This window comes from Felis catus, chromosome C2 (assembly GCF_018350175.1).
Source record: "Felis catus isolate Fca126 chromosome C2, F.catus_Fca126_mat1.0, whole genome shotgun sequence".
Taxonomy (NCBI): Eukaryota; Metazoa; Chordata; class Mammalia; order Carnivora; family Felidae; genus Felis; species Felis catus.
Genome location: NC_058376.1, coordinates 5,971,366 through 5,999,218, shown reverse-complemented (window position 1 = coordinate 5,999,218; position 27,853 = coordinate 5,971,366). Strand labels below are relative to the sequence as shown.

Here is a 27,853-nt window from a genome sequence, read left to right as displayed (position 1 = left end):
GGAGCCTGAAGGGCCAGGGGCTACACTCAGGAATTGTTGATGTGGCCTTTGGGATGCCCAGACTCTTGGTCTCACCTGTGGACCTCCTGGCTCAGTGGACTTGGGATGCAGCCTCAGTGCGTCTGAGTTTTGGACAAGACAGGGCGGTTGTCTAGGTGGTGAAGTCTAAAGGCAATTGTCTACCTTATAACAAGCTGGAAATGAGGGGCTGCTGGGAGAGACAGTGGAACATTGCCAGTGACCAACTTGCCTACTTTGTGATGATTATTTGCTAGCGTCCCAGGGCATTCACGACACCCAGGTTATGTACACCGGGTAGCAGTTACACCGGACCTTTCCCGAGGGTGGAGGGCACCTGTGCTCTTGTTGGAGTCATGTGGATCTCCTATAAGTAGAGGAGGGTCCAGCCCCCGAGCCCTGCATGTGCCCACACTGGCTCAGGGACCAGAGAAGTGTCCCAAGGAGCAGGCAGCGTCTTTGGGCCACTCTCCTCCTCGCCTTCAAGACCGCAACTTCCGGCTCCACCCAGAGTCCACGTCTGTGTCTGGTCTCCAGGTCGTGGTGAACCTCCACGTGCCACGTCTTTGTCGTGCAGCACAGGCATGATTTTAATTACATCCTACGCCCAACAGTTACTAGAGCAGGAAATTGGAGTTTTAATACTTACGAGGGGCGTTTGCGGCTGCACCAGCCCCCATAACTCTTGCCCCATCGATACCTTCTGATTGAGGTCCAAAACACAGGAGGCCCACACTGCCTTGGGGAAGATCAACCTGAGACGTCATGGGGAACCTCTTTTTTAGGATCTCTCATCGTGTCCAGATGCTTTTGGTGCTGGCAGCCCTGAGAAAGCTTCGGAGGGGTGAGGGCTCTGCTCAGGGACAGGCTGGCATGAGTCAGGTCCATTGGTGACCCTGGGCTGTAATCACAGGAAAAAGTACCTGCTGGCTCTTCTGGGGCTCCCTCTCTGGCTCATCCCCACCTGTCAGCCCACTGCCATGCTAAGGTCTGCCCTGAACACGGGACTCTTCACCAGAGGCTGAGAGATGGGGGCAGTCCTTGTTCCTACCAGCAACTGGCAGGAAGGGAGGATGTGTTTCCAGGATCCGGGATCCCAAGGAATGCTTGCTGAGCCTGGAGGCACAGCCAGCACCTGTCAGTTCCTGTGTCTTGGTACCTTGCTGGCTCAGCAGTGGCTCTCAGTGGAGCGGTATACTGAAAGCTCTTCAGGTATTTGTTAAAATGCAAAGTCCTGAGCTTCTTCCAGCCTTTCTGGATCAGAACCTCTGGGAGATGGGGCCAAAGAATGGGTGTTTTTACCATGTTCTCTAGGCGATCTGCTTTGACAACAGTATTTTAGTGGCCCCACATGAAAACGAAGACACGTACAGCCTGTTTCTAAAGGCAAGTCACTGCTGAGTGCTGGGGTTTTTCTTACACCTGTGCACTGGGAATGACTTCTACTCCACGAGTGTGCCACCAAGTAGGTGGCTAGGCAGTGCTGCGAGGAGCGTTAGACGGAAGGGTCTGGATACCGAGATACTTTGCAATCTAGGCTGCACTGTAGTTGGGGTAAACTTATTTCTTAATGTTTATTCATTTTGAGAGAGAGAGCATGAGCAAGTGAGCATGTGAGCAGGGGAGGGGCAGAGAGAGATGGAGAGAAAGAATCCCAGGCAGGCTGCTTGCTGTCGGCACAGACCCCGATGTGGGGCTTGATCTCACAAACCATGAGATCGTGACCTGAGTGGGACGCTTAACCGACTGAGCCACCCAGGCGCCCCAGGGAAAAGCTTTTTTAAACCTCTTATGTTTTAAGTGGGTCCGAAGGCACACTGCATTCACCCTGGATGAAAGAAAAAACAGGATTTTAGGCCGCAGAGACCCCCAGAGCATGTATTAAATTGTAGGAAAGGTCAGAAAGGAAAACAAGAGAGTGAGTTTCAGAAGTTACAGACACCAAAACGTGACACTTCTTTCCCCTGATGATTCCTATCCAGGCTGGATTTACGGTTAGGATACATAATACTGACTTTATATTCTAGAAAGGAGTTGATGTTGGTGAAGTACAATAAACTTAGGTATAACTGCCCACGAAACACGTTAGGACAAAACTAATAAATAAAACTAGAGGGGCGCCTGGGTGGCTCAGTCCACTGGGCTTCCAACATCGGCTCATGTCATGATCTCGCAGCTTGTGGGTTTGAGCCGCACGTCAGGCTCTGTGCTGACAGCTCGGAGCTCGGAGCCTGCTTTGTTGGGATTCTGTGTCTCCTTCTCTCTCTCTGCCCCTCCCCGGCTCATGATGTGTCTCTCTCTCACAGAAAAATAAATAAGTATTTAAAAAATTAAAAATAAAAAAAAATAAAATGAGAAATTCTTACTGACAATTATAGCCAGTGGGAAGGGCAAACACCATTTTTTTTTAATATGATGTCATGGGGTTTGCAAATATTTTGCATCTTGATGAATAGTTAAAACCAAGAGGCCTCCTTTTCCTCTCCTCTTTCTGGGCCTCAACTCACTGTCAGTCAATTTTTCTGTTTATTTTGGGCAACTCTGTCCCTTTCTCTCCGGAGTCTGTCAGTTTTGAAGGGTGAACGCTTGAACAACTTGAAATGTGGATCGACTCTTCCCCGCGAATCACCACCCTCCTGAGATCAACAGAAACAAACTCTTAATAAATTTAGAAAAAAGCCAGGCGTTAGTGCAGCCCAGTCGTGAAAACAAAAGGCAAATAACAACTGCAAAAATGTCGGGCATATTTACTGCAGAAACCCACTTCCTAGAGCACGTTGCTGAGGTGGCTCCGTCAGCCTCCTGTTTTCTCTGCATGACCAGGAGTCACCAAGTTCAGACCATGAGCCTGAGTGATTCTATCCTGCAGACTTACTGACATTCCATTGCAATGTCAATAATGCATGGTGCCCGGTTGCATTATTTAGGATGTGCAGTGTGGCTGCGGTACCCTGGAACCTGAGATGGCACTCTCAGGACTGGCAGGAAAACATATTGTGTGTTTTTTAGTAGGGCAGTATAGTCAGGCAGGCACTGGTCCCTCTGGAAGAGTGTGTGGTTTGCCGGGGATCACACTTCCGAATGAGAACAGAACAGCAAAGATGGCATTTCTGGCAGGAGGCAGCAGCCTGGCTGCCCGAGGAGACAGACGAATGATCTGTGCCCCTCTCCTGTAGAAGGAATGTGTGTTATTAAAGAAGGTTAGAAATCTATCTATCTATCTATCTATCTATCTATCTATCTATCTATCTATCTATCTAAATGTCTTTATTTTGAGAGAAAGTATGAAAGGAGGAGGGGCAGAGAGATAGAGAATCCCAAGCAGGCTCCACGCTCTGTGTGGAGCCTGATGTGGGCTCGATCCTGCAACCCTGGGATCATGACCTGAGTTGAAATCAAGAGTTGGATGCTCAACAGACTGAGCCACCTGGGTACCCCCCCCCGAAGGTTAACAATATTTTATATTTTCATATGGAAGTTAGAATTTCTGTAGGAAGATTGAAAAAAAAGAAAAGAAAACAAACCAGAACAGCACATCTTTGTGGTACTTTGCCTCCATACAAACGAATATTGGATTCTTTGACCTGCGTTGCTCACGTGGCCCTGAGCTCGGAAACTTCAGGCGTGCGTGGAAATACTGACATAAAGGAAGGATGTGCGTTAACATTTTTGCTTCCTCTCTGGGTCCTTGTTTCTTCTTATCTGATGAGTGGAGGTTTCTTCTCAAGTGTGCCTTTTCCGTCCATCTCCACTGATTAAATCCACCCTCTTCTCTCGTCACCAGGGACCTGACCGCCGGTGGCGGGGTCCAGCAGGTCGCCCGCAGGTTTCCTTCCCCGTGGCCAGTCCTAGGACCGTGAGGAATGTAACTTTGGTCTAGCGAAGACGTCCCTCGGGTTCCATTCTGCACATGGCTGATAACATGCATCACGCCCGCGTTGTCCTTCCTCTCTGTCCCAAGGCTGGGCTCCCGCTTCGCCAGTGTTACCGGGAAGCAGTGATGCTGGAGTAATCGGAATGGACACTTTATTGTGAAAGAAGGGGTCCGTTTCCCCACCTTCCAGCATAGAATTTGGTTTTCAAAACGTTTCACGATTTTAGTGAATTCCACCAAGTTGCTGAGTAAAAGCTACGAGTCCATCGTGGTGATTTACTCGTCACCGGACACTCCTTCGTGCTCTCTAATAAATGGCAGATAAGCCTATATCATACCATGACTTTTAAAATATTTTTGTTATTGTAATCATATGAAGACAATATTTATGTACGTTTAATATGTGGGACATTATTGTATATTGTTTGTGAAAAAAAGAGCATACATATTAGGATCAATCAGAAATCTAAGATTGCCTGGGAAATCAGAACTCATAGGTTAAGAAAAGATTAAGTTCAAAGCCGACGTACACATTGTGGATATTTCCATGAAGACATTCACTTTCGTCTGCTCCTTATCAGGCTCCCTCTCCAATGAGTTAGATGTGGATTTTGCTTTGTGGGGGATGTAACTTACATACCACAAATGCCATGAAAACACTGGAAATGGGTAACGTGTTCTTTAATAAATAAAAGAGAAAACACCAAAAAATATGTATTGCCTCTCTTAATTTCTTACTATTCAGGTGGTAGTTTAAGGAATCATGATGTTTAGGAATCAAACATTTCTAAAAAGCAACATGAGATGTCTGAAAAAAAAAAAATCAAAGGGCGCCTGGGTGGCTCAGTCGGTTGAGCATTCGACTTCGGCTTAGGTCATGATCTCACGGTCTGTGAATTTGAGCCCCACATTGGGCTCTGTGCTGACAGCTCAGAGCCTGGAGCCTGCTTTGGATTCTGTGTCTCCCTCTCTCTCTGCCCCTAACCCACTCGCATTGTCTCCGTCTCTCTCAAAAATAAATAAACATTAAAAAATTTAAAAAATCACATTTTCATGTTAGTCTTTGACTACTGTACATTTGCCCCATAAAAGTTAATACGAGGGGCTCCCAGGTGGCTCAGTCGGTTAAGTGTCCAACTCTTGATCTCAACTCAGGTCTGGGTCTCAGGGTCGTGAGTTCAAGCCCCATGTTGGGCTCTGCACTGGGCATGAAGCCTACTTGAAAAAAAGCAGTTAATATGAATGTTGTTATTAAGAAAAAATTTGTCTTTTCCAAATATTGCTTTTTCGTGTAGATATTGTCAGTACATTTCACTGCCTACCCATCTCTTCATATTTACCCCGGAGAGAGGACAGGTGGCTGAGTCCTGCACCAGTTGGTACAAATTTCTGTGATGGTTAGTAATTAGCAACTGCTCAGTAATTAACGACATGCCCAACCATGGACTTGCTAAAGTGGAATTTGACTTTTAAAATGGGTTAAGATTTTAGTGATTCCTTGGAGTTACTAAGTAAACAATGTACATTTATCGTGATGACGTTTCTTATCACTTAACACTGCTGCCTGCTAATCCAATCAATGGTGGACAAACCTATATACCACCATGACTTATAAAATATTTTTGTGATCTGAAATCACACTCAGCCTCTACCCTGAAGGCTTTCATGTGAATCAACAACTAATTCCAGAGCTATCTGCTGGTGCAGATGTCCGATTCACTGGCACTCATACAGTATCTGCTCTGATTGGCTGGTGTTCATGCCTTACTGGTTGTCCAATATTTTGAGTATCACCACTGCCTAGAGGATCCTGAAGAAAATGCCATCTCTTCTAGCACTGTGTCCCTAAAGTGAGGGAATTGGCCACCTCTTTCTCTTCGAAGTAGAGCAAAAATGCAAAATTTCAAAAACCCATGACGATTGCTAGATCACTTTCCCAAGATAACTTTTTATGAAAAAAGTTGCTAATTCACCTGCTTCAAAATGAGACTCTTATTCATTATAACTTCTTAACTCTCTGCCAGTGTGTTTCTGTCGTCCATCATCATCCTTGAGTGGGTACAAGTCAAGGGGAAAGACAAGAGTTTCAGAAGACCTTTTGGACAGAGCTGTTCAGTGAGTGAACTCTGTATTCTTTACTTCTTGGTTTGCTCTCCCGGAACCTTCACAGAACCCAGATCCTGAGACAAGGCAAATGTCATGTCATTTATGCCTTTTGTAACCTTTACAGGCGCTAGCGTTCTTGTAGGCATTGAGTAAATATTGAGATCAAACAGGGCAATATTGAGAAAGACAATATATTGAAGTGTAATGAATATTTGCCATCTGCCTGCTATAAGAATTCCATTTTGGTGGTTGTTTTAGGAATCAGTGGGAGTTGCATGGGAAATATAATTGAACTTTAAGTTCTGAACTCTGGAGAGCAATGCCAAGTGATTTTCATGGAAACTGCTTCAACTTCGTTGGTGCCTGTTGCCTCAAAATATTTATCAGTCCCTCGGGAAGTTTTTCTGTGTCACTAATGAGCTATTTCCTTACTGTAGCTTATTCCAGAAGTAAGGTTCCTCAAAGGGACCCCCAGCCAGTTTTTATTGCACAGGAGGTGAATAAGTTATTTGAACAGAACTGTCTATAGCTGTCCTGCCCAATACCATAGCACAAGTGGCTATGCACATTTAGGTTATTTGGAATTAAATAAAATAGAAGATCCATTCTCTAAGTCCCACCAGTCACATGTCAAGTGTTCAATAGCCACACGTGGCTGGTGGCTACTGTATGGGACAGTGCAGGTGGAAGTTTTTCACTGCTGCAGAAGATTCTATAGGATAGTCCTGACCTAGAGCTAGCTTTTTGGAAATGACCTTGATGTGTCCAGGATGGGCTTTTTTACACAAACACTCAATTGGTGTTTTCTGTCAGTGTTATGTCTGTGTGCTTGCTAGTTTCTATTTAGGAACCTGTAAACCCCAAGGCGGCTCTCAACTGAAAATGGTATTTTGCTGATGTGGTAAATTCATCTCTTACTTCTGCAACGCAGAGAGCTGAAGCATGCCCAGGGGGATGCGGTGAGAGGGGTCAATCATGGCTAAATGTCACGGCCAAGGGTGTTCCTCAGAAAGACAGACATGGCTACTGCTAACGAATGGCCACGAGGCTGCAGGTTTACTTAAACAAATACCTCTCAAAGGCGTGTGCCATAAAATCCTGGCTGGGGAAACCACACCTGTCCATCCTTCCAGGGGTCTTTGACCATGGTTCCTCTGTCAGATTCCAAGCCAGCCCCCTGAACTCGAGGACCTTACACAGTTTACTTAAGAGTAGGGTATAAGTGGTAATGTCAACACATCAAAGGTAATTAGAGACTTGAATAGAAGCACTTCCTTTGCTCTGTGTGACCCTGACCTTGGAAACTGTGAGAGATGTTCAAGTTGCCTTGCCAGATCCTGGGAGTTTGATCACCAAAAGGGTGAATGGATGCTGCCAATCATATAGGAGATTCTGTGTCAACAACCTATCCCTGCCACGTCAGTGCTTATGATACTGTTGGGGAAGAGTACTCCATCCTGCGTAAAGAGGGTGCATAGTCCTCCCTGGGGAGCATCTGGGAACTCGGAGCAGAGATGAGGGAGGTAGAGGAGAGGCGGACAGTAAGGAAGGGCAGGGGGAGTGGGGGAGAATGGGACGGACAGGGGTTCTAGCAGGCCTGGGCCAGGACCCAAGGGCCCGAGCACCTGTTATCGTCCAAAGGGTTAGACTTGAATGGAGAGAGCTCCCAACAGTCGCTGCCAAGCCCTGGAAGCCTGGAAGCGGGGAGTGAGGTGACAAGACTCCCTCACTCTCTTGCTCATGCCTCCCCTTGACCAAGCCCGACCAGAGCCAGAGGTCCATGGGGACCACCCATGTCATCCGTCCAGAATGCAGAAAGGCAGAAAATGGATATGGAGGGCAGGCAGGCAGAAGATACCCAGCCAGGAGGATCTAGCAACATTTAGGAAACAAATCAAGGAATGGAGAATGTTTGCAAAGTCACGGGGAAAGACGTTTGGCCTGGTAGCATTCCACTTTTTCCATTCTTAAGGACACATCCCTTTATACCAAAAGAGGACACCATTTGGGGAAAAGGAATTTCGCTGCACTGAACTTGAGTAGGTCACGGCTTCGGTGACACCTCAGTAGAACAAAGAGATGGGATGGTGGTCCCTGAAGTCCCTTGTGGCACTTATCTCTGTAGAGATGCGCGCTCTCTCTCTCTCTCTCTCTCTCTCTCTCTCTCTCTCTCACACACACACACACACACACACACACACACACACTTGCCCCGTCCTCACCTGACATGGCCCAGCTGTCGGACTGAAGCTGTTCCCATCTGAGTGCGTGCAGGCAGCCCTGTCCCCGCTGCACCGGGGGAGATGGTAAATATTTAATTCTTACCTAGTTCAGCCTGTAAATCACGCTTCGGGCTGTGGCTTCGGGTGAGTCTCACTTTCCAACATTTCCCAAGCAGGCCCTCCTCCTCTCCCTGGACCTGGATGAAATGCAGTCTTGGAGGCAGTGGGCGGGGTCCTGAACAGAAAGCAACCCCACATTTGTCTCCCCTCCTTTGTTGCATGAGACGTGTTCTTTCTAAGCATACAGTGGGATTTGGAGCTCACACACCCGCAGGAAGGTTCGTGAGGATTATCACTCAGCCTAGTGGCTTCAGACAGAGAGGTTCATGACCAGCATGTAATCACAGTGGGTTGACAAAGCAGAAAATGAATGATCCCAGTAAAGTATGGGGGAAACACAGTGTACAATGTATTGATATATTTCTGCTCAGAAACCTTAAGAATGCATGATATTTTATAGGGTAACTGAATTTGAGAACAGTTGCTAATCTCGTGCTTCAATTTCATGGCTAATAACCTTTGAGGTAGTTCAAATAATAGCAAATTACTGTCTAAATCAGAAACTAATTTTAAGCATTATAGTCGATCTAGATTTTTTCCTTAGAAAGTGCAAATGGGATGAGATCAAGTGAAATGTAGTTAGCCAGAAGGCTCGGACCTTGGCAGTAGGAGGTGACACAAGAATGTGCCCGTACCTTCTGTCTCTTCCAGTTGTGTGGTGTGCATGTGTGTGTGTGTGTGTGTACGTGCATGTGTGTGCTTGCCTGTGCATGTGTGTGTGCTGTATTTGTGTGTGGCATGTATGTGCATGTGTGTGTGTGTGTGTGTGTGTAAGGAGCAAGGAAGGGGGAGAAACATTTGTTTTGTGCCAGCCACAGGAGTCAGCAGACTGTAGCCCATGAGTCGAGTTCAGTCTGCTGCTTTTATTTATATGGCCCACAAACTAAGAATGGTTTTTCCATTTTTAAGTGGTTGAAAAAAATCAAAAGAAGAATATTTCACTGAATGTGCAAATTATAGGGAATATAAATTTCAGTGTCTACAAGGACAGTTTTATTGGAATGCAGCCAAAGTTTACATATGGTCTATGGCTACTTGTAGGCAACAGAAGCAGAGTTGAGGGGGACGGAGCCGTGTGGCCCGTGTAGCCTGAAGTAACTATAATGTCGCCCTTTGCAGAAAGCGTGGTCTCGCGCACACAGGCACTTTCATGGGTTGGTTCGCTCAACCCTTACTTAATCCGGCCATGTTCTTTTGTCTCCATTGTACCGACAAGCAAAGTGAGGTCACATAATACGGTTCACAGCGACAGGCCTGTCTTCTGACCCTAGGTCTTTCTGATTCCCAAGCTGGTTCTCTGTCTACTCTCTGTTCTGGGTCACAACTTCTCCTGGATCTCCACTACTCTTGGGATAAAATCTAAAACCCCACCATGGCCTATGAGGCCTGACTGGCTCTACCCCCAGCTCTCCCTGGCCATGCACCACTCTCTCCAAATCATGCCCGAGTGCAGGAAATTCCACAGGGGTCTGTGGTGCTGCCCACACCAGGGCCTTTGCACGTGCTTGGAACATTCACTTCTTCCCTCTTCACTTTGTCCAACTGTAGCTGACCCTTTGGATTTTCCTTGGTGGAGCCACTGTGTCAACTAGCTACTCTTCCCACTATGGTTCTGGGTGAGGGCTGGCCACAGAGAAATGTGCCCAACATCTGGGAGGTGGGTGTGAAGGCCCAGTGGCCACACATTCAGAAGGATGATGCCCCAGATGCCCTTGAAGCTCACACGTGCTGAGGCTGATTTGCTGACTCTCTGGAACTGCAGCCCCTTGGGCACCCCCATCCCCATGACCTCCTTCTGCCCCTCTGGGTCCTGAGCATGGAGCGTGTGCAGTCTGAGGGGTAGGGAGCTGGTTTCCCCATGGCGGTTTCCCCATGGGGGTTAGGAGAGCTGGGAGAAAGACAGGGTCCCAGTTTTTCTTCCCAGGTCCAAGTTTGTGTCTCTGCTGTCCCAACTCTTCTTGCTGATGGTGATGACTACAGGCCTATCCTGGACGCAGAGGCAGGAGTTGGCTATGGACTTCTCGTTGGCTCCTCTTCACAGTCCCTGCCTGGTGGCTCTCATGATCCTCTCACCTTCCCCTCTGGGCATTTACTTCCCCAGCATCTCTTATGCTTGTGTGAAGTCAAGTCCCTATAATGAATCCTTTACTCTGTGTCACATGGGGTATTTTGCTTCCTCGATGGAACTCTAACAAACCTACCGCCTATTGGGTTCATGCCTCGACTATGTTTGCACATCACCTTAGACTTCGTTGTGCTACCTAATGACGTAATTGTTTGTATGATTAACGAGTTACCGAACGCCTACTTTCCCATTAAATTCTGCGGAGGTGGGCAGCTCCGTGTCTGCCCTGTTCCCCTCGTGGCCTGGGCACCACTTCCGTCAACCAGCACATTCCATGTGGTCAATAAATACTTGCAGAATGAATGATGTATTCCAAAAGCAGAGAGGGGACATGAAAATTGACTTTGTTTGCATTGCTTTCAGAATCTCTAGGCTGTCAAGGTCCGTGGACTCATGCACCTTAGTGGCCAATTTCCACTCATTGGCTCACCTGGTGTCACAAATCAAGGGGGCATGGCACCCACCTGCTGCAGAAAGACCTACCAGTAAGGTAATCGCCATGATTTTTTTTTTTTTTTTTTGGCCAGGGAGTCATTTAGAGTTGGATTTGCCTTTTTGGAGGTCTGGAGGCCCCCAGAAACATGATACAGGGGAAAGAGCTGGAAAGAGGCAACAGAGCTTGCTGCCTGTGTGACCTTGGGCATGTCACTTGACTCACGTGAGCCTCATCCCATTGGTGAAGGTGGGAGTGTGGGTGGGTGCTTGAAATTCTTGATGATTGACAGGTGGCAGGCAGCTGAGGGCGGGTTTCCTTGGGAGAAGCCTGCAAAACCTTTCAAATGCTAGATGGTGATAGATCTGTGTGTATGAGCTTACTTTCCACTAAATATCCCACAATAAATAAAAACATAAAATATGTTTGTCGTGCATCTAAGGTACCGGGTTTTCCATGAACGCAATTGCCATGGAAATCGAGGGCAGATGGCAGTGGGTTCTATGGGAAGCTTCACGGAGGATGATTTGCCATTTTGGAAAATGGCGTCGGGAACAGCACCACCGTTTGGAGTATCTGAGTTGCTGTCACGAGACACATGAGTCGCTGGAGAGTTACAGCTGCTGCATTCCTGGTAATTCTTTAAAAAAAAAATTTTTTTTAACGTTTATTTATTACTGAGAGACAGAGCATGAGCAGGGGAGGGGCAGAGAGAGGAGGAGACACAGAATCTGAAGCGGGCTCCAGGCTCCGAGCTGTCAGCACAGAGCCCGACGTGGGGCTCGAACTCATAGGCTGTGAGATCATGACCTGAGTCAAAGTCGGACGCCCAACTGACTGAGCCACCCAGGTGCCCTTGCATTCCTGGTAATTCTAAGCGTGGAGGCAGGGATGTGACTGTCTCACGTGTCCTCCTATGGAGTTCCATTGACCACTGCATTTGCTGTCTTATCAACAGCTTCCCGGAAAAATAAATCACCAAAATCCATTTTATTTATTTTTGAGAGAGAGAGACAGAATGTGAGCACAGGAGGGGCAGAGAGAGGGGAAGACACAGAATCCGAAGCAGATATTCAAAGATATTAAGATATTCAAATGCACTCTCTCATGTAAATAATTTATGCAAATATAGGCAGATTCCAGCACTGATATCCCATAATTAAAAATCTTGAATTTTGTATCTCTAAGCTTATCAATAACAAAGCAGTCCTCTAATTCCAAAATTTCTTTCTCTTTTTTAGATCAACCTTTTCATGTACCAGGAAACATACATATGACCAAATGACCAAAACAAAACCAAAACCCAGTAAAGCCCAAAATTCCCCAAACCAAAAGACCCCTGGAGTTATAGAAATTCATCCCTAAGCCCTATGAATATTTTAATATAGACATTTTCCCAAAGTATATTTTTGTGTATTGTAATACACAAGGAGTGTTGTTTGTTTCTTCTTTTTTTTAATGTTTATCTTTGAGAGAGAGACAGAGAGCATGAGCAGAGGAGGGGCAGAGAGAGAGGGAGACACAGAATCTGAAGCAGGTTCCAGGCTCTGAGCTATCAGCACAGAGCCTGAGGTGGGGCTCAAACTCACAAACCATGAGATCATGACCTGAGCTGAAGCCGAGTGCTTAACTGACTGAACCGCCCGGGAGCCTCAAGGAATGTTATTTGAATACTTGTTGCTTTAACATGATTTGTGTTAGTTTAGAAAACAGAGAGGAAAACTTCAATGAAATACTTTTCTGTCATGTGAGTCGGCAAATACTGTGAGTGGGAGTTATGTAAAAATTAAAAACGAATAGCCACAGAGAGCTTGACCATCGTTGGATGATCTGACTTCGAAGGCAAACCCTTGGTTCCCCCTGGGGTATAGCTTCTCTGGGACCATGGGAGTAGCATGTGGATGGAGGGCCAAATTTGCTTCAGAACCTTTATTTTGCTGTCTTCAATGGAAGCTAAAGAGTCAGCCAATCAACGTTTATTGATTTTCCAAGGTTCCTTAGGATGCAAAGAATGATACTGCTGCCCACACAGAATTTTCGAGTCATTGGTTTCATCAAAGTGCTGTTCTAAGGCTGACTATGCTCACGATGGTACCCTGGGGACCTGCCGTGGGTTCTCACGTGAGCTATATCATTTGAAAGAGAGATACAGCTTCTCTGCTTCTCCGGTCTGTGTACTTTACATTTCTTCAAAGACTGGCTATACTGCAGCCAACGTACAGGTCAGGACTTTCGGAGGGAGTAGGGACATTTTCAGAGGGTCCCAAATTGTCACTTAATGTTAAAATTGGCTCATATCCAGTTACCTCCTTGCCCAGTATCCTGACTTGCAGGCACAGAATTCTAGTTCAACTCTGAAGAAAGTGATTCCAGGAAGCAGGAGTTAGGGAGTAGGGAGACTGAGGCTGGGAAGGAGGAAGACAGCGGGTATGGACGTTATCCCCAATGTGCACAAAGCCAGTAAAGTTGGCGACTGTGACACTGAGGGCTCAGGGGATGGGGGGGGGGTCCTCCTGCAGGGACAGCAGGCTTATTCCTGCTCCATTCTCACTGAGTGGGGACATTAACACCCCCCTCCCTCTCTTCCAACTACCAGAGAAGGCGCTGGAGTGCAAACAGGGGAGGGTTAGGGGGCTGCCTGAGATGGGGTCCTGCAAAGTGTGGGGTGAGTCTGAGTGCACAGGGCACTCTTTACCACACCGGTGACAGTGTGTCTGAGGGACGGGACTCCGGTCCCCGGTGGCATTGGCCTCAGCAGCTTCCTCTCCCCTTTCCTTTTCCTGTCTGACTCCATAACCAAACAAGTGAAGATCAGGAAAGAGTAGAGGGGGGGACTCAAGCTCCTGGCACCAAGACTTGAATAATTTAAGTCCTGCTTTCTTGGCAAATTGCTGAGTGAGTTGCAGCTGTGCTTAGATCATGATGATTATAAGGAAACAAATTAAGGAAGAAGCCTGGGGGTATTGACGAGACCTTTCTTCCATTGTAATTGAGATGAAGTAGTTCTCCTGAAGACCCATAAGGCTAACCACATTCAAAAATTTACCAGGGTGATGTGCTTTAGACTCAGGTGTCTTTTCAGGGCAAACAAAGGCGGGTGTGATTTCAACCTGCAAAATGCAAATTTTAGGGCTGTTTTCTGGAAAACGCACAACTCTACCCTTCAAAGACCAACGGCCAGCAGGGGTGGAGGGCACTGGCTACAGCTGGCCATGTTTTAGGACAGGACCAACATACCCTTGACTTTCTATTTCATCGTCAGGATAAAAATGCTAACATCTATCCGCCTATGACACTGTGATATAAAGCTGTGATGTGTGCCTTCTTAAAAGCTTAAAAAACATCACTGGGGGAGAGACTAAATAATGTCAGGTCAACTGTGAACTGTTAATTGAACGTTTAAGAAAGCAAGTGATTAGCCTGATTACCAAGTGGCAAGGTCGTGAGTGTGGCTATGTGTTAGGGTAGGGTATGTGAGGGTGCTCATGTGTAGGGAAGGGTGGCTGCGAGATTTTGCTGCTGTTTTCCGGCAGTAATGAGTTCTTTTGGAGAAATGGAGTTCAAGGATGCTTACGTTTAGGAAGAGATAGTGATGAGAGAGCATCCATGGCTAGCCTGGGGCCCCAGAGACGACTCAGAGATGGAGCTATGGCCAATGGTACACCGAGCCCGTTTTCTGGAGAAGAGCACACATTTTGGGCAACGGCCGAGTGCACAGTCAGCAATTTCTGCAGGGGATGCTGCCCGTCTCGGGCACGCGTCTCACTGCAGCATTTAAGGGGAGGGGTGCACAGGACACAGCAGCCCTGGCGAGACCTCCCCTCCCCCAGCCTTCCTTCCCAAGGATGAAATGAGAGCTGTTTACCTACTTTCTCCTGAAAGATTATCAGAAATAATCTCATCAGTCTGTACGTACATCTCTCTTTGGCTCAGTCTCCACCAGAACGGGTTTTTGGTGTCTTTTTCCCATCCTGACTTGTGTCCCGTAAGGTTCTCTATATCTCTTGAGAGGACTTGGTCTGCCACCCCTCAGGACGTTCCACCATGTCCTCTGCAGTCTGGTCTGTCACCAGCCAAGTCTCCTGGACCTTCAAGCTCTTCTCAGAAAGTTTCCTTCTTTCTCAGAATGGGAAGGACACTCCCCCAAGGAGGGGGTGGACACTGTAGTCTCCCCTAAGGACACTGTAGTCCTCTTGAGTGTTGGCTGTTTCTTCTCTAATTCCCCCTGGAGCACAGGTCCAGGACGGGGTTGGGCATCCTTTCTGCCGCGAATGGCCTTCTCCCCACCATTTTCTTCTTGCTTTCCTCAAAAATTCTGGCCTTGTCAGGTAACTGCTGTTACCATATCTATCAGTCTGGATTTCCCAGAGAAACAGAACCCACTTCTAATAATAGAAAGTATTATTATGTCATATTGTAATGTATATAGGATATACTGTATATATATTTACTATAAGCAACTGGTTCACACGATTATGGAGGAGTCCAAGACCTGTCATGGGCAAGTGAAGACACAGGGAGCTGGGGGGTGTAGTTCTATTCCGAGTTCAAGGATGTGAGAACCAGGACAGCCAATTTGTGTGAGCTCCTGTCTGAATCTGAGTCTGAAAGCAGAACACTAATGCCGCATTTTAAGAACAGTGAGGCAGAGAGAAAAGACTCTTTCTTATTCTGCCTTTTATTCTATCTGAATCCTCAACAGGTTGGATATGGCCCACCCTAGTGGGAGAGGCCATTGCACTTTACTCAGCCTGCTGATCCACATGATAATCTCATCCTGAAACCCCCTCACACACACCTGGAAAAAGGTTTAACCGAATATCGGGGTGTCCAGTGACACGTACAATCAGCCATCACACCAGATTGTCGTGTTACAGTCCTCAGCTCATCTTCTGGTTGCTTCTTGTTCATTGAAAATTGGATGCTCCCTTCATTATTTTTATCTGGGGAACTGTAGACAAAAAAAAATACACACACACACACACACACACACATTCATGTTTCTGCATAGTGAGAACGTTCTGAGAAAATTTTATTAAACTCGGGGCCTGGGCTAAAAAAATAAGCCTTGGAAGTTGAAGTGTGAGTAGACAGGGAGAACTTTCCGGAAAGATTCGCCTCCCTGGAAGTGTATGTTTACAGTTCAAGGTGGGGATGAGACCCAGGGCCCTCCCTAGGTTATGAAGCTGGAGACACTAATCTCTTCCTCTTAGAGTAATTTATTTACATTCCAAAGGGTGAGAAGCCAGGATTCTTTCCAAGGAGAATTTATTTACACTAGAGAGAGTGATAAAGATTCTTTGCTTGACCAAACTTTAGTCAGGCTCCTGAACCTTCTCCTAGACCGGCTGTGTACTTCCTTGCAAGATCTGGTTTTAGCAAGAACGCTGCCTCGTCAGTTACCAGCAGCCCCCACCCTGGGTTTCGGGTCAAGTTCCTCATCCTCCCCTCTCTGCCCATGTGGGGTCTGATCACCTGGCCTGCTTTCTTTTTTTTTTTTTTTTTTTTTAAATTTTTCAACATTTATTTATTTTGGGGACAGAGAGAGACAGAGCATGAACGGGGGAGGGGCAGAGAGAAAGGGAGACACAGAATCAGAAACAGGCTCCAGGCTCTGAGCCATCAGCCCAGAGCCCGACGCGGGGCTCGAACTCACGGGCCGAGAGATCGTGACCTGGCTGAAGTCGGACGCTTAACCGACTGCGCCACCCAGGCGCCCCACCTGGCCTGCTTTCAACAACAGTCCTGTTAAGTCCATTTTGCCAGAGTCCCCTTTACCCCTGGTGTCTCCTCTTAGTAATTTTCATTTTCATTTTATTAAAGTTTTTTTAATGTTTATTATTATTATTTTTTTTTTGAGAGAGAGAGACAGAGTGAGAGCAGGGAAAGGGCAGAGAGAGAGGGAGACACAGAATCTGAAGCGAGCTCCAGGCTCCGAGCTGTCAGCACAGAGCCCGACGAAGGGTTTGAACCCCTGAACCGGGAGATCATGACCTGAGTCGAAGTCGGCCGCTCAACCAACTGAGCCACCCAGGCACCCCTTAGTAATTAAAAAAAATTTTTTTTAAATGTTTATTTATTTTTGAGAGACAGAGAGAGAAGTGGGAAAGGGCAGAGAGAGAGGGAGACACAGAATTTGAGTCAGGCTCCAAGCTCTGAGCTGTCAGCAAAGAACCTGCTGTGGGACTTGAACCCACAAACCGTGAGATCATGACCTAAGCTGAAGTTGGACACTTAACCGACTGAACCACCTAGGTGCCCCTCTTCTTAGTAATTTTTTATCCACTGTCTCACACCTGCTCCTTGGCTATAATTTTCATTTGCCATATCAGAGTTTTAAGCCTGGTCTGTAGTGAAGTCTCTTTTCCCCTATTTTAATAGGTCTGAATAAAATCTGTTTTTACCACACCAACTACTGTCCAACTCTGGTTTTTCTTAGACAAGAGATAAGTTTTATTTTCCTTTTGCAGAAGGGGAGGAGGGCTATGACATCCTATACAACCACCCAGACTTATGCTTTTATTTGTGGACCACAGTGTGTGTAGGGGGACATCTGATGTAGCTCTAATTGTATCTCACTGTATTACCCCAGGGGCAAGAATTGGGGTGTGAGGAAGGAGGGTGGTTACTAGAAGTACTAATTAATCTGTCCTTGTTCTGGAAGCTCACATCATCAGCCTGATACAAACAGCTATAGCTACTGCACGCAGAACATTGTCTTCAACGCTGCTCCAGCATCCTTGGGACAACAACACTCATGTCCAACCACCGCATTCGGTCTTCTCGGGTCCTTCATTTCCTCACGGTGCACACATTTTTCTCTACTCCACTCCCCACCCACTGCTTTGATCATTTCTCACACCTCCAAAATTTAAATTCTAAACATATTCCTCTTAGACTTCCCACTTCTTCCTTATCTTTATTTGCTGCAGTCCTTCTTCTCCCATGATGCTTTGGTCTGCATTGGGACCGCCAATGGACGAGCCTTCCTTCTGCTCTTATCATTACTCCTCCCCCCACCCCCCTTCCCCCAGGTTGAGGTTCTGGGTCCTTAAATATAACTAACCGCCCCATTGCCAACACACAGTTCCTTTGCCCCTCTTGACATTGCTTGGCAAAACTCCAGCCTTCGCTACAGTAAAATTTCTGGCTATTTCACACCTGCTTTCAAGCAGCAGCATGTGGTGCTAACTGGTCCCATTCTGAATTCGTCACACAACCTCACATAGCTCTTCCGCACTAGCTGCTCCGTTGTGCCTGGATCCTGTCTCCTTTGGCCATGTCAGGTGGCCTCCCTGCACTGTTGGCTTTTCCTTCTCTCCTGAATCATTCCCATCAGCCAGCACACTCTATTCCCTGCGCCAGAGCATCGTCCTTGTTTGGTTTCTCACCCTCTCTGGTCTTTCTCACTTCATCTGCTGTTCTTTATAGCAACAGTCTTCATTAAAAGTTCTCCAAATCACAGTTCCCACTTTCTTGCTTCCCAGTTCCAAACAAGCTTTTGTCCTTTACACCAAGATCATGCTGATCAAGGCCACCAATGACTGCCATCTCGTCAAACCCAGTGGACACTCGGCACTCTCCATGACCTATCGGTGGCATTTGGTCACTTCCTCCTTGAAATCTCCATCCAGTTTCCATGAAGCTCCATTCTTAACTTCTCCTTTCATTAACTTTTCCCTCTGTGTTTTTCTGTTCGTTCTTTAAGATTCTCTTCTTCCTGTGATGTCTAGATGTTGGTTCACTCTGGACTGAGTTTTGTTTAATTTTTTTTTAATGCTTATTTATTTTTGAGAGAAAGAGAGACAGAGCGCGAGTGGGGGAGGGGCAGAGAGTGAGGGAGACAAAGAATCCAAAGCAGGCTCCAGGCTCTGAGCTGTCAGCACAGAGCCTGATTAGGGGCTTGAACTCACGAACTGCGAGATCATGACCTGAGCCGAAGTCGGAGGCTAACCGACTGAGTCACCCAGGAGCTCCTGGACTGAGTTTTAGATTCTTAATCTATAATCTATCCCTAGGTGGCTTCATATTTCACTTAGTCTCATGACTTTAAAAACCATACATAAGCTGATAGTTCCTCATTTTATATTCACCCTTGACCTCCCCATGAAGGCTGGACTTTTTATCCAATTCTTGGCATCTCACTGGATTGTTGAATAGACTCCTCAAATCTACATACCAATACTAGATTTCTCCCCTACCTCACTGCTCCCTGTGTCCGTAAATGATGCCACCTATATAGTCTGGCCAGGTGGCTTTGGTTTTCTTCTTCACATCTGCCATTCAGTGTCTTGTTGGAAATATCCTTCAGACACATCTAGAATTCACTCATTGTCACTGCTTCTGTGATTGGCAGAATAGTGGTCCCCCAAAGATGTCCATTCTGTAATCTCCAGAACCTAGGAATGTCACTTTACATGGCAACAGGGGCTTTGCCGATGAGATATGGTCACAGACTTAGGGGGGAGTTTATCCTAGATGATCTGGGTCACATGGGTCCTTAAAAGTGGAAGAGGAAGACAGAAAGGTAGGTCAGAGAGATGTGACATGAGTAGGAGTCAAGTGCTGCTGCAGGCTTTGAAGATAAAAGAGTCCATTAGCCTAGAAATGTGGCATCTTCTGGAAACTGGGATAGCCCTCATATACAGCCTGCAAGAAAACAGGGACCTTGGCTCTGTAGCCACAAGAAACTCGTTCTGACAACTCAAAGGAACAGGAAACACCTTCTTCCCTGGAGCCTCCAAAGAGGAACACCACCCTGCCAACACTTTGATTTTAGCATCGTGAAACTGTTCTGGACTTCTGACCTGCAGAATTGTAAGGTCATACGTTAATGTTATTAGATACTAAGATGCTATTAAATAGTAAGTGTGAGGTAAGTATGATACTAATTGTGCTTGTCACAGCAGCAATGGGAAACTAATACAGCCTCTATCACTGTCACCCTGTTGAAGGCACCATCAGTTCTCATTGTCAATAGTCTCCTATTCACTTCTCCTCCACAAGACAACCAAAGTGATATTTTCATATATAAATCAGATCATGCCATTCTCCTGCTCCTCTAAAAGCCTCTCAACACATTTAGAAAAAAATCCACTAAAAAAAAAAAAATCCAGGTCCACAAGGCTCTACATGACTGACACCTGTAGAGCTTTATGATCTTGAATTCTTCTAGGCTCCTTCCTTCTCATTTTGCTCCAAACTCACTGGTCTTCTTGCAATTTCTACAATACACCAAGCTCATCACTGTCTCAGAGCTTTATCCTTGCGGTGTCCTTTTTCTTGAATCTTTGCTTTTCCCCCAGATATTCACCAGATTGGCTCCCTCATTTCATCAGGTCATGCTAACATGGCACCCACCATGGGCAGGACTTGTCTGTCAGCCATATTTATAATTGTCTCCCATCCTACTCCTCCACCTCTATTCCTTCACCTGCTGTATTATTCTTGGTAGCATTTACTAGTACTTGAAACAAATATTACAGACTCATTCCTTTGGTAATAATTGCCTGTCTCTGTCACTAGAAAATAAGTTTCATGAGGGCCCCTAAAAGTTTACCTTGTGTATTGCTGTTTTGTGCATTACTGGCTAGAGTAGCTTCTGGTATATAATAGGGTTCAATATTTTTTTGTTGAATGAATAAGTGAAGGGCAGTATCTGAGTCTTTGATTTGATAACCCATTTCTTCCATACCTAAGTGCTAGGAGAAGGAATGGAGACAGATATTCTCAATGTTATACATAATTAATTCATTATCAGACCAACATGCCATCAGGCTCCCCAGGTGAAGGGTCTTTGTAGGGCCAGGGAGGGCAATGGTGCTGGATTGGGCTTGCATGTTGCACATATCCCAATACAGCAGAATCAGAGCCAAGAGGAAAGTCAAACAGGAAAGCATTTGATGGGTTTTAGTCAGCTGCTGCCTAAGGGTGTTGGGGCTCGGAGGTGCAAGAGGTCAGAGCATTTTTCTTGCTCCTTTGGTTTTCTGCTGAACTCACAGAGTTTTTGAACATAATGATGACTGGAAGAAGGTTCTCCCCCACTCCTATTTACCAAATGAGCCTGTACCATGCTGTCACAGCCTACAGGAAAGGTCACTGAGCATGACCTTCCAATTAAGTCACACATCTAGCATCTCTCATTTCTGATGACGTCGCTGAAATGCTGAGACATCAGGGCATGGGATTTTTTTTTTTTTAAACCACAATTTATTCATGGAACAACTCCTTCACATAGGGAGGAAATTCCAGCAGGTGAGCCCTTGGGTCTACACAACCAGCAGAACTCCTTTGTCTCATCATCCACTTCCTTCCACCTATGCTTCAAGACCCAGTGGCACAGCAGGGCTCAAACTTCTGTAGGCTTCTTTGTGTACATCACAAATTTTCTTGTAGTTTTTTTTTTTAACCTTTACTTGTCTATTAAAAAATAGTAATTTTGTCCTGGTCAAGTTACTCCTTTCCTGGATGAAGTTGTATTTTGGTGTGCATGTTGACTTTCGTATTTCCATCTGTAGCAATCTACAGAGTCATGTAGAGCTGCACAGAGAGATGCCTTGTAATGGATAATGATACATGATGACATTTCCTAGAGCTTACTATGTGCCAGGCTCTATGCTAAGAGTAATACAGTAAAACCTTGGTTTGTGAACATAATTTGTTCTGGAAACATGCTTGTAATCCAAAGCACTTGTATATCAAGACGAATTTCAAGAACCATTGGCTCAGTTGTGATCATGCGATGTTTGGTGTCACGTACTACTCGTATTGCAAGACATCGCTCTTTATCAAGTTTAAATTTATTAGAAATGTTTGCTTGTCTTGCAAAACACTCACAGAACAAGTTACTCGCAATCCAAGGTTTTGTTGTACTTTATATGGATAGTCTTTCCTCCTCCCTTCTCTTGACTTTAGTCCAGCTTCTGTTCCCAAGACAGCAGGGAATCTGTTCATGTCAAAGTCAATGATCGCCATCTTGTTAAGACTCAAGAGAGCCACATGGTTTCTCTCACTGGCCCTCTTGGCCACATTTGACCCAACTGACCACTTCCTTCTTCCGAAACGTTTTCTTCTTTCACTCCCATTTTGCTTCATTCTCTTGATTTTCCTCCTCCCTCAAATTGCTTTCTTTTCTTTTTTTAATATTTATTTATTTTTGAGACAGAGAGAGACAGAGCATGAACGGGGGAGGGGCAGAGAGAGAGGGAGACACAGAATGTGAAGCAGGCTCCAGGCTCTGAGCTGTCAGCACAGAGCCTGATGAGGGGCTGGAACTCACGGACTGTGAGATCATGACCTGAGCTGAAGTTGGATGCTCAACCGACGGAGCCACCCAGGCGCCCCTCAAATTGCTTTCTTTATTGATTGTTTTTACCAGATTTCATGTTGGGGAAACCTGATCCATGACCCTTTTCTTTTTCTGTTTACATGTTCTCCTTAGGTGATTCATTATGGTCCTATGCCTTGATATACCATACCTATGCTAATAACTTCCAAATTTATTTTTACTTCTGACTTTTCCCTTGAGCTCTCGCTTCATTTATGCAACTGTCCCCTTGACGTCTCTGTTTAGATGTCTACTATGATTCTCAAACCAAAAATCCCCAAATAGAACTTTTAGTGACACCTACTATAAAATGGAAAAAAAATTTAGAAGCCATTCTGGACTCAACTTTTTGCATTATTGCAACATCCAAATCCATTAGGAAGTCCTGCCAGTCTACTTCCATAATACACTTCCCCAACTCATCCAGCTGGTACATCCCCATGGCTGCCACCATGGTCCAAGCCACCATCACCTCTTGTCTCGATAACTACCCTAGCTTCTTTACTGGTCTCCTTGTTTTTAGTCTAGTTCCAGTCCAAATAGCATGAAGTGTTTAAAAATGTAAATCAGATCTTATTTATTTTTTTGTTAAAACTATCCAAGAACTCCTCATTACACTTTAGGAAAAAAAATTCCTCCAAGGTCTACTAATCTGGCTCTACCCTATTATTATGACTTCAGTTGGCACCCCTACCCCTACTTTACCTGCCCCTGCGCACGCACACTGCAATACCATGCTGCAGACTCCATGGCCTATTTTGTCTTTCCCTGTTGGTCAATTTTGTTTCAGTTCCAGGGCCTTTGTGTTAGTTGCTCCTCTGCATTGAACACTGTTCTCATACGTGTCATTCGGGTCTTGTATTTGTGCCACCTTTTCAGAGAGGCCTTCCTTGCCTGATTGGGAAACTGAGGCTCAGAGAGGTCCAGTAACTTGCGTGAGGCTGCTGTGCTGGTAAGTAACATGTGTGAGATCTGATCTCGGGTGGCCTGACTCTACTTCCTGTGTTGTGACCACTGTTTTCTCAGTCACTACTTTCTCATAATAGGGGCTTGTTAATTAGAGCTGCACTTGCAGAAGGTACAAGGGATGAAAGGAAGTGGAAGAGTTGAATAAGGAAGAAGTGAGTCCATGAGCATTTCTGGCAACAGCAGCAGAGCCCAGTAACAGAGCAACTGGATGCTGAATAAAGTGAAGAGTGAGCCTGTTAAATCCTCAGGGCAGCCAAGAATAAGACATTACATCATTATCCACAGCTTACAAGATCAGGACTGCAAAACTAGCCTGCTCTCCCCAGCTAGGGAGGTATTGTTTATTTCCTAGGGACGTAAAACAGGCGTAAGAACCTAACATGTACTTATATCTGTGGTTAGCATCTTATACTTGATTTAACAACCTAGCAAATACCCTCAACAATTTGTCACAGTGTGACCGTTATTCTCAACTAAACCCTTTAGTTTAACATTGCTATTAAAATATTCCCCATGGGTATTGGTTGAAGTAGAAATACTTGAAACTGATGAGTAACATTGTCACAGGACTGGAATCAGAAAAGGTGATGGAAATAATAATAGAAAGAGTGGATGTATCAACTCTTAGGTCACCTAGGTGTTCCTTTTGGGTGATCTCTAGCCCAACCTTCTTGGGAGGGAGAAATACAGGAGATCCTTATGAGGTGGCCAAGAAGGAGGGCTATTCCATAAACATACTCAGATGCCAGCATAATCTTTTGGAGCATGCACCTAGTTTAATAGGTTCCTCCCCGAATGTATGTCCATCTAGAACCTGTGAATGTGACCTTATTTGGAAACAGATGTACTCAAGTTAAGATGAGGTCATTAGGATAGGCCCTAAATCCAAAATAACTGGTGTCTTTACAAAGGGGGGAATTTGAACACAGAGGTGTGGATGCACGGGGAGAAAGCTGTGTGAAGACAGAGGCAGAGACGGGAATGATGCGGTTATAAGCCAAGCGCTGCCAAGGACTTCCAGCAACGTCCAGAAGCTGGAAGGGGTGAGGAGGGACGCTCTGCTAGAATCTTCAGAGAGAGCATGGCCCTGTTGATGCTTTGACTTTAGACATCTGGCCTCCAGAACTGTGAGAGACTAAGTCTTTGTTTTTATAAACCATCTACTTTGTGGTAATTTGTTACGGTAGCCCCAGGAAACGAATACAGAGTGACTAGATAATTGGCCACAATGAGACGCTCAATTTAAGTAAAAATTCCTATAAAATTTCAAAAAATAATATAAGAAATAGAAAACATGTTTTTCTTTTAAAAAGGAGTTTCTAGCAGTCTATGTGAGCAGACAGTGCATGCCCATGGTGCTCACATGAAAATCAATCTGGGAATGTGTGAAAAGCACCCCCTCCTTCCTCTGCTCCCACTTGCTCTCTTCATGGGCAACAGTTTTAGTAGTTTCGTGTGTATTCCTCCCGGACAATTTTGTGCGTATACAAGAAATTGAAGGGCACATTCTCCCCCTATTTAAAACCAAATCATAGCATCCTATATATGCTCTGCCTAGCATCTTGCTTTTTTCACTCAATTATTTATCTTGGAAAACTTTCCATATGAATATATAAAGAGCATCTTGATCCATTTTTATAGCTACAAAATTTTCCATTGTTTGCTTGAAATGATAATTTATTTGGCTGGCCCTGTCATGACGGTCATTTAGATGGCTTCCAAGATTTTGCTTCCCCTCCTCCAGACCCTGGAAACCACCAATGTACTTTCTGTCTCTGAATTTGACCACTCTTGGCACCTCATACAAGTGGCATCATTTGATGCTGAACTTTTAATCTGTTGTATTTCATTAGCAGGATGCCCTCAAGGTTTTTCTATGTTGGAGTGTGTGTCAAAATTTCCTTCCTTTTTAAGGCTGAAAAATATTGCACTGTATGTAGAGACCACGTTTTGCTCATCCATTCATCCATGAATTAGACTTTTGGCCTGTTCCCATCTTTTGGTTCTTATGAATAATGCCACTATGAATATGGGGTTACAAATATGTGTTCGAGTCCCTGCTTGCAGTTCTGTTGGGTATCTACTCAGAAGTGGAGTTGTTGGACCAGGTGATAACTCTATGTTTAATTTTTGAGGATCCTTCATACTGTTTCCACAGTGGCTGCAGCCTTTTACATTCTTGCCAACAGCGCACCGGGGTTCCAAGTTCTCCCCGTCCTCGCTAATACCTTTCTTTTTTCACTCAACTATTTATCTTGGAAAACTTTCCATATGAATATATAAAGAGCATCTTGTTATTTTCTGATTTTTTAAAATAATAACCATCTTAATGGGTGTGAACTGGTATCTCATGATTTTGATTTGCTTTTCTCTAATGGTTAGTAATATTGAGCACATTTTTATGTGCTTTTTGGCCATTTGGGTGTCATCTTTGGAGAAAAGCCTATTCAAGTTCTTTGATCATTTTTTAAAAAGATTTATTTATTTATTTATTTATCTATCTATCTATCTATCTATCTATCAAGGATGAGCAGGGGAGGGGCAGGGAGAGAGGGAGAGAGAGAATCCCAAGCAGGCTCTGCACCTGTAGTGCAGAGCCCGACATGGGGTTTGAGCCCACGAATCGTGAAATCGTGACCTGAGCCAAAACCAAGAAACAGACGTTTAACCAACTGAGCCACTCAGGCGCTCCACTTTTTTATATATTTAAACACCACGATACATTTGCTACTTTTGATAAAAAATACATAACAGGCAGTAGTTATCACATAATGCCTTTTCTGCCTCACATTGAACAGAATTTATCCTTTCCTTTCCAACTCAGCGATGTCTTGCCCCCGTGACTTCACCGCTCCGCAGGACAGGAAAAACTGAGGTGTTGGCCATGATGCAAACTTCCAGACGTTGTCGTCGTCGAGCCAACACTTTCGACTTCTTGGCGTAAGGTTTTCAGTTCATTTATTTAATGTTTAATATGATCCTGCTATAGTGGGCACTGTTCTTGCAGTTGACAAAATGAAAGTGAACTAGAAATTGTTACTGTCTTTGTAGATCTTGCAGAGGAATAGACAAATAATTATAAGAGAAGGTGCAAGGGCTGTAGGTCAGTGCGAATGCAGGGAATGTTCTTGGGCGTTACTCTAATTAGAAATGTCTTGGGCTCTGTCACATGAGTCCAAAGACATAGGGGACTGTTACTCTATCAAATAATCATAAATTAGAACCAGAACAAAGGCTATTTGCAACGTCTCCACCCTAAACTCATCGCTTTCCTATGGGCTCTTCAGCTACAGACTGGTACAAAGGTGGGGTATAAGTTCATAAAGTCACGAGTAGCGAATAGTGGAGATGAGTCATTCTAATTAAATTTTTCTTGAACACCTACTGGATGACCAATATTGTGCTTAGGCAGGGTCATAAAAATACTGCTCTGATCTTCTCCACCTCAGCCTTGTAGTAAATCCACCTCCTGGGGCAAGACTGACAAAAATGGCATATGGTGCTTATGGCAGACATCACCAGTTGATGGTGGCTTTTACCCACTTAGTCCGTGGTGGCTTCCCAACCCATGGCCATCAGTCAGTAAGAGTTGGCATTATAGATTAAGCCCATTTGCTATTTGGTTGCTGAGGTCTCTATTTGGGTCTCCTCAAATTTGGGGGTCTCTCTTAATGTCTGTTGCTTGGAGGAGAGAAAACTTTAGTGATTCAGGGAATGAAGCCAGAGAGTCTGTCCCCTTCTGGGCCTGGATTCTGGTGAGTTAAGGTTGCCACCTCTTTTTTTACTCCTAAGTTTATAATTTCTCTTTAAAAAATATTATGTTTAAGAACAAAAGCTTCAATGTGCTGGTCCTTGAAAAGAAACAGTCATTGCAGGCTTTCATTTGACTGATGTGTTCACGCATTTGTTTTCATCCTGTTCGTCTCTGTATCCCGAGCTCCTGCCGTAGTGCTTAGGACATGATAGGGCTCAGAGAACATTAGCTGGATGAATGGCTGAATTTACAGGAAGCCAGAGTGTTGAGACTACCCATTTGGTTAAATAAAAGTACACGTAGATGGTAGTATAATTTCCAAGTCATTGTTTCCCAGGCAAGGAGGAGTGTTCTCTGATAAGATTGCTACTTGAAAGCCATGTATTCAGGTATTCATTCATTCATTTATTCATTCAGAGGATGTTTGTCTTGGGTACTTGAGGGCAGACCAGGAGCATGATCCCCCAACCCCATGGAGCTTCCAGTCTAGTTGAGGTGACACACCTTGACACACCTTAGACAATTAAATACACAACTACAAACTGATAAATACTGGAAGAGAGAGTTCAAGAAAGATGCAGTTTAGATGGGGTGTAAAGTAATCAAAACCACAATGAGATACCACCTCACACCTGTCAGAGTGGATAACATTAACAACTCAGGCAACAACAGATGTTGGCGAGGATGCGGAGAAAGAGTGTTTCTTTTGCGCTGCTGGTGGGAATGCAAACTGGTGCAGCCACTCTGGAAAACAGTATGGAGGTTCCTCAAAAAATTAAAAATAGAACATCCCTACGACCCAGCAATTGCACCAATAGGTATTTATCCACGGGATACAGGTATGCTGTTTCGAAGGGGCACATGCACCCCCATGTTTATAGCAGCACTATCGACAATAGCCAAAGT

The 27,853-nt window shown here is 45.2% G+C and overlaps 1 protein-coding gene across 8 annotated transcripts in view; it reads left to right on the top strand.

The window, feature by feature from the left end:
• IGSF5 (immunoglobulin superfamily member 5) overlaps positions 1-27,653 on the top strand; it is a 74,041-nt gene extending 46,388 nt beyond the window's left edge. For 4 of the 8 annotated variants that reach the window (XM_019839363.3, XM_006935853.5, XM_019839362.3 and 1 more), the window contains one exon: positions 3,803-4,605. In XM_019839363.3, coding sequence (XP_019694922.2) covers positions 3,803-3,898 — 96 coding nt within the window. In that variant the 3' untranslated portion in view covers positions 3,899-4,605. Of the gene's footprint in view, positions 1-3,802; positions 4,606-5,916; positions 6,008-10,828; positions 10,956-11,340; positions 11,533-12,139; positions 12,313-23,103; positions 23,177-25,991 lie in introns of those variants that run through there. The other 4 variants (XR_006584780.1, XR_006584779.1, XR_002162199.3 and 1 more) reach the window with 4 other exon arrangements.
• The last annotated feature ends 200 nt before the right edge of the window (positions 27,654-27,853 follow it).